Source organism: Gorilla gorilla, chromosome 3 (genome assembly GCF_029281585.2).
Source record: "Gorilla gorilla gorilla isolate KB3781 chromosome 3, NHGRI_mGorGor1-v2.1_pri, whole genome shotgun sequence".
Taxonomy (NCBI): Eukaryota; Metazoa; Chordata; class Mammalia; order Primates; family Hominidae; genus Gorilla; species Gorilla gorilla.
Genome location: NC_073227.2, coordinates 50,120,818 through 50,133,748, shown reverse-complemented (window position 1 = coordinate 50,133,748; position 12,931 = coordinate 50,120,818). Strand labels below are relative to the sequence as shown.

Below are 12,931 nucleotides of genomic sequence, written 5' to 3'. Positions count from 1 at the left end.
GTAAAATTAAATATTTAGAGGAGATAACATGTAAAAAATATTTGTCAGCCCATGTACAGAAATGACATTTTCAGAAATAAGTATAGCTAATCACACAACATTCTAAGAACATGGGTACCTTTTCTGAACTAACACTTAGGCACCTCCTCAGTCATTAAGACTGTTATTTTATTGTACTCTATCTTCAAATTAGTAGCTGGTTAAAGAACACCATGCTAATAGTATTTGCTGTGCTTCTGGAGATAGTAACATTCTCAAAATGTGAGCAGGTAACAACTTGGGTTTTGAAATCTTATCTCCTTGACTTACACCAGACATGGTGCATCCCATGCCTTACAAATCAAATTTACCTTTTATTTCAACAGCAAATGTTCCTTAGAGGGATTACCCTCTATATCTATGCAATTTTTTTTTTCACTTTTGCACATGAGAAGAAAATTTGTATGGAATAAATTGGGTCTAATGAGTGACATCATCATGGCATTGCATTGGGATTTCCCATAAAGCTTTTCTTATAGAGCTTCTGTTAAAGTTTAAGCAGCCTGCCCTGTCATCTTCTGCAAAAACCAGCTGTTTTTTTCTCTCTCTCTTTTTGATGTTGTATATATTCCTGCAGAATTCATTAGGATGCATTGTACCTCCAACCCCGATTGGTGGATGCCCTCGGAGGAGCAGATAAACAAAGTGTTCAGCGACGCTGTCGGTCACGCCCGACAGGGGCGGGCGGTGGGGACTTTCCTGCACAACGGTGGCTCATTTTATGAAGGGATCGATCACCAGGCTTCTCAGGATGAAGTCTTCAATAAAAGTTCCCAGGATGGATCTGGGGATTAGTGGACAGAATCTTCCTATTGTAGCAGCTGGTCCTCTCAAGAGTTCCAATTGTGAATGTCCTGTTCCTGTCACCTGAGAGTCCAAAGCCTGTCATTCTGCCATACTCTACACATTCTCAGCTGCCACAGTACCCAAATAGAAATCCATTTTAGGGTTGTTTGGGAAGTCTGTGGCACCTACAACAGACTTTTGGAATATTATATTATAAAAAGAAAAAACTACATCTGATTTTTAAATGATTACTAGCTAGATGATGAGGGTGAAAAAATAGGTGAGCTCCTAGTTACCTTTCTGAAATCTTCAAACTCTGCTACCTGGGCAGAGATAGTCCCCAAGGTAGGCTGGGGTAGTGTTTCTGCCCATGGGAGAAGGTGGAGACATGGAGTTGTGTTAAGGGACAAGAAGCAAACATTCTCTTAATTCAAATTAGTTGTCTTTATGTTTTCCAAAGACTTGACTTCATATTTCTCGGCAAAGACATAGGATAGATGACATCATATACCATTTTGACATTAATAATGTCTATTACTAAAAGGAAACCAGAGAACAGAGGCAACATCTGCAGACAGTGATTAATTACAGGTCAACTGTTTTTCTGTTGTTTAAAAACCACTGTGTTGTTCAAGAAGGCAGTATTTGATCTCTGGAGTTTACAAACAGTAGTCATTTTTCATTGTTAGTCAAGAAACATCCAAAGATCCAAAACCATTTTCAAATGCTCAGTTTTGTAGGTTAATAAATCCGTAGTTTCCATAGCCTTAAATCAGGCTTTGTTGACACAATGCCAAAGTGATGGGTAGAACAATGAAAATTTAAAGCAATTAGTTGTTTGGTGCACTGAAGACCAAACAAGTGATGTGACTGATGGTATTCGCTGAATTGACTAGATGTTCTGGCATTGTATACACACAGCTTCAAGGCCATTCTGACAACTACGCAATGGGCTTGTCAGTAATTGCTCTGAAATGTGAGGGTCTTTCTCTGCTGAGCTGATCTTCAGAATTTGTATGAAACTTGTTTCCCATTGTCCTTGATGAAAACGTTTCATCCCCTCCGTGCCTCCTTTACCCCAGTGTTCCCCTTAGCTATGGCTAAGTCAGCACTGTGCCGCTATCCCCTGGTTAATTTGTTGAGTTCCATATGTGAAATTAGTGGTATCTTTGGAAACTTTCCATATTGGCAAATGCTATAGAGGTGCTAGAGTCATCATTTCTGAGGGGCTTCCTGTTTGGACTCGGGAGAGGCTTTCTTTACCAAACTAGTCCAGATTACTACATTCTCTGTAGAGCAAAGGGCTAAATGGACAGCGTTTATTGAAGGCTACTAATGTCATCTACAGACATGACCAAGGGTTTTGAAGATTGGTTGGAGATTCAGGTTAATGAGCATCCATTGATAAAGGGTTTTGGGCTATTTTTGTCAACATAAACTCATAAATTGTCCTTTAGATTTAATATTTAGTTCGTATTCACTATATACAAAGTCCTAGAAACAGGTCTTTCTGTAGCTTTTGTTTATTAGCTTTTTTGTATTACTAGAATTCATCCATTGAAAAGTTTAATGTTTATGGAGGTGGTCATCTGTCAGATCTGTTCAGTGATGTAGTGGGAACTAATATTTCAATCCTGTTTTGAGAAAATTAACTAAAATTTGTCATATCTATTCAATGGTATAGGGAGAACTAATATTCAATTCTATTTGGGGCAAATTAGCTAAAATTTGGAAGTAAAAGAAATGATATGGGCAAATGTCATGTTCTTACGGCAGCCATGAGACCAGTATCTTTGGCTATCCAAGGAGGAAAGATACCTCTTAAAGCATTTTTAGAGGTCCGAGAAGTCAGTGTCTGTCTTACAAGATTATTTGACAACATGACATCTTTGCTAGAAGAAAAACACCACCATAGCCTCATCTGTTTTTCCATCTTACCTTAATTTTTCATTGGCCTTAAGTTGTCCTTACTGCTGAATACATTGTTCTGTTTTTCTAAAGCAACAATATTTGATCACTGCTTTTAAGAAAAACAGACTAGCCCTTCTTGTTTTTCTGGAAGTTTGAGGGTCCTGAATATTTCTTCATATCCAAATATCATCTTGGAGCCCTATCGTGCTGGTCTTCGCTGAGGCTGATGAGAGCACTTTCTGCACCCCTGCTCCATGGCCGTACGTGACAACGCACCTGCACCACTGCTGCAAGGGCGGGGGATAGCAGCCTGTGTTTTGGCTGTCACTGTTACCTCCTGAGAAGGCTGCTGTCCCAGGTTTGCACACCACTTTTGTTCCAAAGTTACACATGGTCTCTTCCTCCCTCGCACCCATTCCAGGTTAATCATTTCTCTATCAGCTGTTTCTCCATCAACAAATTCTGAATGTTGAGACTAATTGTTGGGCATCTCTTTTGCACAAGGCTGACAGACTCCATACTCAGCATCACACAGCCAGTTCTAACTCCTCTCCTGGGTCTAGGACCTACAACTTTTGCCTGAGTGAAATGTTCCTACGACTTTTGCCCCTGAGTGAGATATTCCATTGTACTTCTACTGTTTGTGTATCTGCTGGGTTCCTTTAGCCAAGCCTAGCATCTGACACAGGCACTAGCAGCCAGTGAGGCCATGATACAGCATCATTGTGGACACTGCTGGCTCCTCTCCTTGGGACATATCCACACTGCCACTTGAGCTTCACCTTTAAGGCTAGTATGTACGTAAGTTCACGGTGGTGGTTTGCATGGCCTCCTCTTCTTTAAATCAGGACCAACAAAGGATGTTCATTTGTTTTTTGGCAAGGCCCATTGGGCTTCTGTGTAGCCAGGTTAAAAGCTCACTCACTAAGATCGGATGCTGTCATTGCTCTGTGAGCCTTTCAGTTGAAATCCTTGGAGACTTGAAGGTGTTGCTTATTATTTTGATTTGATTTTCTGCATCTTTATCTGGCAAATGGACAGATTGCTCTCACAAGAAACTTAGTCATGTCAGCTTTTAGAGTCCTTCTTGAGTCATGTTAGCATTGGTAGTGTAAAATAGATTGAGTTAAAACAGCTCAGGATGCAGCTGCGCCCCCACTTAATTGGTGAGAGGAGGTCGTCACGGGGCTGGCTTGACAACAAAGACTAAATGTGGCTTTTTTGTCAGTGACTAGGTGTGGTCCATAAGCAGAAGAGCCATACCTACAAAAAGTGACAACTGTCCTGTGTTTTCCAAATTAAAATCTTGTTACAAAGATCATGCCGGCTTTTCACAGTGAGTTGAAGCCCCAAGCTCAGTTCCAGCCAGGCTCAGGATGACCCTCAAATGATATGTATTGGATAGTGTAGGTCAGGAGCCTGTGGAGGGGACCAGTATTTTGCAAGCAGTTACTAAAGTCACATTTCTCACTGACTTGACGGTGCATTGTTCAAAATCTCATGGCTTAACCTTAGTGTTAAATGCTTTCAAGAAAAACTGTAACCATTTCAATTTTACAAGTACTTTCTCATTTTACTTGAACATTTTACAAGTACTTTCTGTATTTACTTGAAAATATTTCCTCTAGCCCTTGAACCCGGGCATCACTTTTTTGGTTTTCCTCATTCCACCACAGCATTTAGGTGACCATTACCATTTATGTTTCATTAAGCTTCACTAGGAATGTAAGGATAATATTAGAGCATTTGCAGAAAATTGTTATCATCTCCTTTTGTAGGGGATTCGAGACATATTTGTAGCTACTTCACAGCTGTAGAGTTAGTGGGTGATTGTGTATTCTGCATTGTTCCTTATCCCTTTGTCAGTGACAGACACATTGACATAAGAGATTCCTTCAGGATTATAAGGAGAGATAAATTATTAACCATTTTTTTATTCGATCCAACTACTCCATGTCCCATCAACTAGTGGTAACTGATGTTGATAGGATTTTTTTTAAGTCCAGTAACTATTCTTGCAGTATCAGATGTTTACCCCAAATTAGGCAATAACCCAGACTTCGAATCTGTAGGTTTATGATTCCTACATTCCCCTGCCGCTCTCAATGACTTGTTGCCTCCCTTCTGTTACTCTCAGAAAACAGATGGAGATCAGGTAAAGATGAAACGTGCACTATATGTTCAGAAAAGCAAACATCCATTGTCCTCATTTAGATTCCATCCTTCAATTTATGCTCTAGAACCTAAACCTAATACCCATTGACTACCTCCTGAGTTTCTTAGGTTTCAATTATTTTTAAAAATGTCATCCATGGATAATAGCTTCAATTTTAGAAAAGATTTAAATGTATAACTTTCCTCATTCAGTGCTGTCATTTCACAGTACAGATCTGCGTTAATTTTTGACAGCTCATATATACAGATTTTTAGAAATGTAATAGAAAATGATTTTGCACATATGGCGCAAGTCTTGCTGGTGTATGTTTAATGTGGCAACACGTGCCAGAACTGTTTGGCAAAACATGTCAAATGGAGTGCTTGAGTCAGAACTCTAATGTAAATGTGTCTAAACAGCAGTATGTATCATTATGATGTATTTTTGTAAACATAGTGATGGCTTCTTTCAGTCATGTAAGTACTGGATAAAAATAACCACTTCAGTTGGAGTAATGTAGGAAAATGGCACCCAGCGGATGGATAGTCCTCTGCAAAGTTACATTGTCAGCCAGTGGCACTGGTTCTTTTATTTATGTTGGGTTTTTTTTTTTTTTTAGAGGAGAGTGAAGAATTGACATCAGACAACATGGAGTGCAAAAATAATAACCCATCAATATTTGCCTTCTAAATGTAAAATGTAAAAGTTTAACTGATCTGTGTACACATTAGAGACCACTTTCACACTCCACAATATGTTCAGTTGCAGGTTAACACTGAGAGGTTGAGACTTCCCTCATCTGATGACCAGCTTGGTTAATTTGACTTCTGAAGGCACTAAATTACCAAGTCTTAGCAGTAATGGGGACCGGATTAATTTTCCTCACAGTTCTCTATAGCTGTCTGATATAAGGGCTGTGTTTTTATTGAATCACAGATCCTCAAATTACAGTGAAAGCATGTCTGCTAGTAAGACTCATTTGAAAACCTGTTTATTCTTGGAATAATTGGGCCAGTACAAGTGGCCAGATGTATCCTGGCCACATTGGAAAACTATTTGGGCCCATTCAGAACCACTTAATTGCAACAACAGTAGTAACTATAGTTAATATCTATCTATTGAGTTATTGTGTGACAGTTACTTGGATAAGTACTTTAATGCATTCTCATTTTAATCCTCACAGCTACCCTATGAGGCTGTTACTGTTCTTATCCCCATTGTATTGATAAGGAAACTGCCCAAGGTACTCAGCTAAGAAGAGGATTGCTTTGGGCATAGGAAGCAGAATGACGAGTTCAGTCTTCCTCAGTAGTTGGAGCACAGTTCTCAAAGCCCATCAACACTTTGGAATGGATTTGTTGTTTTATTTATGCCATCAATGGAGAGTTGATATTTGTGTATTGCTAAAAACTACTTCTAAAGTATGTCGATGCTTAGGTAGGAACATACAAACCATATATCCTCTGGGATCTGCCCAGGTTTCTGTATAAGGCTTGACCTACGTAAGATCCTATGATGAAGACCAGAAAACTTTTTTTTAAAGTAGGTAAATTAAAATTAAAATCACGAGTTTGTTCACATTTGTCCCATAGGTTCCTAGTGCAAAAATGCAGGGAGATAAAAGCAAACATTTGAACTCAGCGAAGTGAGAGTCTTTGGGAACTCCTAGATGTTAGAAACAGCACCGGGGCATCAGGTAGCCAACGTTCAATTCACTTTTCACGTTTGTGTCTTTGTAGCTTTAGAGCTGGTGAGTCTGATTGGTTTGGAAGAGAGAGTTTTAATTTATGATGTCACTGTGAGAACTGTTGTGAAAATTTTGTAAGAAAATACAGTAATCTGTTGATTTTTTCCTGTAGTTTTGGCTTTCACATCCCTTTGGCTGTGTTTAAGTTCAAGAGCATGTCAAGGCCATGAGGGTCCTGGCTTGCGCTTCTTGGGAACAGGGCATGCTAGAGGTGGGTCATGGAGCTTTCAAGGTCGCTGTTCCAGCCCGACCCTGCACAATTTAAGCATTGCCTTTATGTCTCTCCTCTCTGGAACTTCATGTAGCAGCCTAACACCGGGGCCGAGTTGCCTTTACTCTATTTTCTATGATGAATACTTGTGGAGAAACTGTGACAAATCCATTGATCCTGATATTTTTATTGTTGGAGTCTTGTTGATTCTCTATGAATAATTTCTATTTGATTGTACTGTGTAGAGTTAATACCCACTAGGGATATGTTAATAAAACTACAAATGCGTAGTGTAATATAGAATAGCAAGATTTTTTTGTGAACAATTTATATAGAATAAGTTGTTTTTTAAGTGTTAGGCTCATTTCTTTTAGAAACTTAAAATGTTATAAAAGTTTTTTAAACATTCAATATTTTTAATTATAAGAGACATTTGTTACTAGAGCCAATTATTTCAGGTGTTCTAATTGGAGTGTTGATTTTATTACCTCATATACCTCTAGAATGCCACGTGTTCTGTTGGGGATAAAATTGCACAATAAATGTCAAGTCTCTGTTAAGTGTTTTAACTTGGTTTTTGCATCTTTCTAATTCATTGTAAATACTTTTCTGTTTCTTTGAATACATAGCTTTTCTCTCCCTGAAGCTAAGAGTTTTGCTTGTCTCTGAACATCAGGAAAATGTTACATGCTTAATATCGAAATACAAGATGCTCAGTTTTGTCAGGAAAGTGACCAGAAATCATCCAGAAATTCATTTGATCTAATGAATGAAAGGGACAGCCAGTGACGAGCTCAGAGTGATATGTAGTCCAAGAGGATTTTCATACGGTATTTTACACATTCACACATAAAGCACACATGCTTGCTATTCGTGGTACCATTCCATCAGGAAGAAGAAAAAAACCTATAGCTGCTACCCATGACTTTAAAAAATAAACAGATACTGATTATTTATGGTTTTTGAGCAGCGTTCTGTGTACAAAGGCAGAATAGCTGTGGCTAAACAAGGGGACATGGTTGTGGCTTCCCACTTCTAGTTATTACATAAAATGTAAATCTGACATAATCATTATCAAACAGCATAATTGAGTAACTGGTAAGTCAGACTAAGTAAAAGCTAAGACAACACAGTATTTCATTTTAGGGAAAACATAAAGGTATTTTATTTTTGCCCTAGAAGATGCAAACTTTTAAGAGTTTTTGTTTTTGTTTTTTGTTTTGAGACAGGGTTTCACTCTGTTGCCAGTGGCTCAGTCATGGCTCACTGCATCCTCGACCTTCCTGGGCTCAAGTGATCCTCCCACCTCAGCTTCCCGAGTAGTTGGGACCACAGGTGCACACCACCACACCCAGCTAATTTTTGTATTTTTTGTAGAGACGGGGTTTCACCATGTTGCCTGAGCTGGTCTTGAACTCCTGGGCTCAAGCAGTCCTGCCGCCTCAGCATCCCAAAGTGTTGGGATTACAGGCATGAGCCACCATGCCCAGCCTAGACAGTAATTTTGGATGGAAAAGGAATACTTTAGTCCAAATAATTTTTGTTAGAATCGGAATATATCAGTTAAAAAGAAAGTTTTTCTGAAGCATTAAAAGATGATTATTAAGTAATATGAGCTGTTGGATATTTTGTAGCAAAGCACACATAGCGTAAAGCTACCAATTAAAAAGTGTTAGAAACAGGCTGGGTGTGGTGGCTCACACATGGAATTCCAGCACTTTGGGAGGCCAAGGCAGGTGGATCACTTGAGGCCAGGAGTTTGAGACCAGCCTGGGCAACATGGCAAAACTCCATCTCCACTAAAAATACTAATATAAAAATTAGCTGGGCAAGGTGGTGCATGCCTGTAGTCCCAGATACTCTGGAGGCTGAGGTGGGAGGAGCACTTGAGCCTGGGCAGTGGAGGTTGCAGTGAGCCGCAATGGTACCACTGCACTCCAGCCTAGGGGACAGAGTGAGACCCTCTTTCGGGAAAAAAAAAAAAGTATTGGAAACAAGTTCAGTTAGGCTGCAGAACACAAAATCAATATGCAAAAATCGCTTGTACCTTTATACACTAGTGGTACACAATCTGAATGATATTAAGAAAATAATTCCATTTACAATTGCATCAGAAAGAATAAAATAGGAATAAATTTAACAAAATAAGTGCCAAACTTGTACACTGAAAAACTACAAAATATTATTGGAAAAAATTTTAAACAACCCAAATAATGGAAAGACATCCCATGATAATGGAGTGGAAGACTTAATATTGTTAAGATGGCAATATTCCCCGAATTGATTTACAGATTCAGTGCAATTTTTATCAAAATCTCAGCTGGCTTCTTTGCAGAAATTGACAAGATGATCCTAAAATTTATATGGAAATACAAGGAACTCAGATAGCCAACAGAAACAAACTCTTACATTTATGATCAATTGACATTTATCAAGAGTGCCAGGACAATTCAATGGGAAAGAATAGTCTTCAACAAATGGTACTGGGACAACAAGATATTCATATCCTGAAGAATGAAGTTGGATTCCTACCTGAACCTCAAAAAGTAACTCAAAATTGATCATTGTTCTAAGAGCTAAAACTATAAAACCCTTAGACACAGGAGTAAGTCTTCATCTTGGCTCAGGCAAGATTTCTTCAATATGACGCCAAACGCTTTAGTGACAAAAGAAAAACATAGATCAATTGGATTCCCACAAAATGAAAAACTTGGATGCTTCAAAGAACACCAGGAAAAATGAAAAAGACAACCCACAGAATGGAAGAAAATACTTACAGATTATATACCTGATAAGAGACTGATGCCAGAGTATATAGAACTTACGACTCAACAATAAGAACAAAAAGCCCCATTAGAAACAGGCAAAAGATCTGAGTGTGTATGCCCCAAGGAAGATATGCAAATGGCCAATACACACAAGAAAAGATGCTCAACATTATTAATCACTAGGGTTATGTAAATCAAATTGCAATGAGATGCCACTTCACTAGGATGGCTAAAATGAAAGAGACGGTAACCAATGTTGAGGATGTGGAGAGAGTTGAAACCCTCAAACATTGCTGGTAGGAATGTAAAGTGGCACAGTCACTTTGGAAAACGCATTGGCAGTTCCTTAACAAGTTAATCATAGAGTTATTATAGGATCCAGCAATGCTTCTCATGGGTACATACTCAAATAAAAATACGTCTACACAAAAAGTTGTACTCAAATGCTTATAGGAATATTATTTATAATAGTCAAAAAGTGGAAATAACCCAAATGTCCATCAATTGAATGAATAAACAAAATGCATATCCAAACAATGGAATATTATTCAGCCATTAAAAAGGAATGAAGTATTAATACGTACTACAACATGAATGAACCTTCAAAATTTATGGTAAGTAAAAGAAGCCAGACAAAAAGCCATGCATTGTATGATTCCATTTATATAAAGTCCAGAATAGTCAAAATACTATGTAGGCAATTTTAGAGAGTGCTGCTCAGTGCATGGTTTACATAATGAAGGATCCAAATATAGGATGATATAATCACTTCTAAATTTATTATACATTCATAAAATATATTTATTAAGAGCTTGATGTGCCTGGCATTGTTACCAGGCGTCATGGCCTAAGAACCAAAGTAATACAGCCAATGGCTTGGCAACTATTTGAAGAAAAATGACAAAAGAGCTGTTAATTACGAGAAAATCCCAAGCTTTACTGGGCAACTTGTTCCCCCATATAAACCTGTATTCAGAAAGGTGAATCTGGTTGGGTGTGGTGACTCATGCCTATAATCCCAGTGAGGCTGAGCTAGGAGGATTGCTTGAGGCCAGGAGTTTGAGATTATCCTGGACAACACAGTGAGACTCAATCTCTTAAAAAAAATTTTTTAAAGCAGAATCAGATATAAAATGAGAAAAATACGTGCCAGTGAATCCGTGTCTCTGTTAGATGAAGCCATCTATTAGATGTGGCCATCTCTTGGGTCTGATTCAGTCCTAATGCTCTGTAGAGATACAGTCTCAGTGCCTGTAATCATTGGTCCTAATGTTTAAGAAACATGCCTGCATTTTATCTGTAAATTTAAAAAGATACAAAATTGATGTGAAAGAAGAGAAATACACTTGCAGCCTTAAATAAAAAGCTGCGGTAGAATAAAATACATCTAAAGTAGAATATCTTAGTGCTTGTACTTACCAGTTGTATATTTTTCACAAATTGGGTTAAACCATGGTTTCGAAATACAGCTTTAAGATTAAACATTTATTGTCATTTCACAAACATTTTATAGACCAAATTGATGCAAATTTTTTTAACCTTTTTTAGTATTAAAATTAAAAATGCATTGAGGCATGAGAATGCTTAAGAACATTCTCGTTTAAGAATGTTTAACATAATAAAAATGAAATACAGGCTGGGCACAGTGGCTCATGCCTATAATCCCAGCACTTTGTGAGGCTGAGGTGGACAGATCAGTTGAGACTAGGAGTTCAAAACCAGCCTGGTCAACATAGCGAGGCCCCTGTCTCTACAAAAAAAAGGAAAAAAAAAAAAAAAAAAAAGCCAGACATGGTAGCAGACACCTGTAGACCCATTTACTCTGGAGGCTGAAGTGGGAGGATCACTTGAGCCCAGGAGTTTGAGGTTGCAGTAGCGCATGATCACGGCACTGCACTTCAGCCTGGGCAATAGAGAGAGACTGCCTCAAAAAAAAAAAAAAAAAAAAAGGAAGAGGAAGAAAGGGAAGAAATAGTCATGTACCACCTGGTGACATTTTATTCAATAACAGACTGTGTGGTATGTATGACAGTGGTCCCATAAGATTCTGATACTGTATTTTTACTGTACTTTTTCTTTGTTGAGATACATAAATACCGTGTTACAGTTCCCTACACTGTTCAGCACAGTCACAGGTGGTACGGCAGAGATGTCCAATGCTTTGGCTTCTTTGAGCCACATCGGAAGAAGAATTGTCTTGGGCCACACGTAAAATACACTAATGAGGTTGGGCGCGGTGGCTTACGCTTGTAATCCCAGCACTTTGGGAGGCTGAGGCGGGCAGATCACGAGGTCAGGAGATCGAGACCACGGTGAAACCCCGTCTCTACTAAAAATATAAAAAAATTAGCCGGGTATGGTGGCGGGTGCCTGTAGTCCCAGCTACTCGGAGAGGCTGAGGCAGGAGAATGGCGTGAGCCCGGGAGGCGGAGGTTGCCATGAGCCGAGATCGTACTACTGCGCTCCAGCCTGGGTGACAGACTACGTCTCCAAAAAAAAAAAAAAAGAAAAGAAAAAAAATACACTAATGATAGATGATGAGCTAAAAAAAAAAAAAAAAAAAAATCTCATGGTGTTTTAAGAAAGTTTACAAATTTGTGTTGGGCCGCATTCAAAGCCGTCATTCAAAGCCCCATGGGCCACGGGGAAGAAGCTTGCTGTACAGATTTGCAGCCTAGGCGCAATACGCTGTACATAGAGTCTGGGTATGCAGTAGGCGACACCATCCAGGTTTGCGTCAGTGCTCCCTGTGATATTTGTACAACTACAGAATCACCTAAGGACACAATTCTCAGAACCTGTCCTCATCACGCACGACTAATGAAGAGTAGGCTGTGTGATTGAATAGAAGCAGGGGGACCAGCAAATGTAACTGGAGATACAGGCTTTTTTTTAAACCCAGGGTTTGCTTCCAGACAAAATAAGGGCTTAAATAGTGACTTTTCACTCTCCACCAGATGCTGGGGAGAAATGCAGGCCCTGCCAAGAGATGAGGAAAGGGGTATAAACGGTGTATTCTAGTCTTGTTTTTTTTTTTTTTTTTTTTTTTTTGGTACCAGTGACAATGATTCTTTCTCCTTCCTAGCAACACAGAAGCATTTTCAATTCAATATAAAAATATAATAATGCTGTTTGATTGTGGCTTAAGTTGTGTTTTCTATTAACATTTTGTGCTAAATAATTACCCATTCACTCTCTGGTGTATATTTGGGTAGACTTTGTGTGTTTATGTGTTTTGAGACAGGGTCTTGCTCTATTGCCCAGGCTGGAGTGCAGTGGTATGATCATAGCTCACTGCAGCCTCGAACTCCTGG

At 38.9% G+C, this 12,931-nt stretch overlaps 1 protein-coding gene across 3 annotated transcripts in view; it reads left to right on the top strand.

The window, feature by feature from the left end:
- BEND4 (BEN domain containing 4) overlaps nt 1–7,494 on the top strand; it is a 41,836-nt gene extending 34,342 nt beyond the window's left edge. For 2 of the 3 annotated variants that reach the window (XM_019026091.4, XM_019026090.4), the window contains exon 5: nt 617–7,494. In XM_019026091.4, the coding sequence (XP_018881636.1) occupies nt 617–626 (10 nt within the window). In that variant the 3' untranslated portion in view covers nt 627–7,494. The remainder of the gene's footprint in view (nt 1–616) is intronic. The other variant, XM_019026092.4, reaches the window with a different exon arrangement.
- The last annotated feature ends 5,437 nt before the right edge of the window (nt 7,495–12,931 follow it).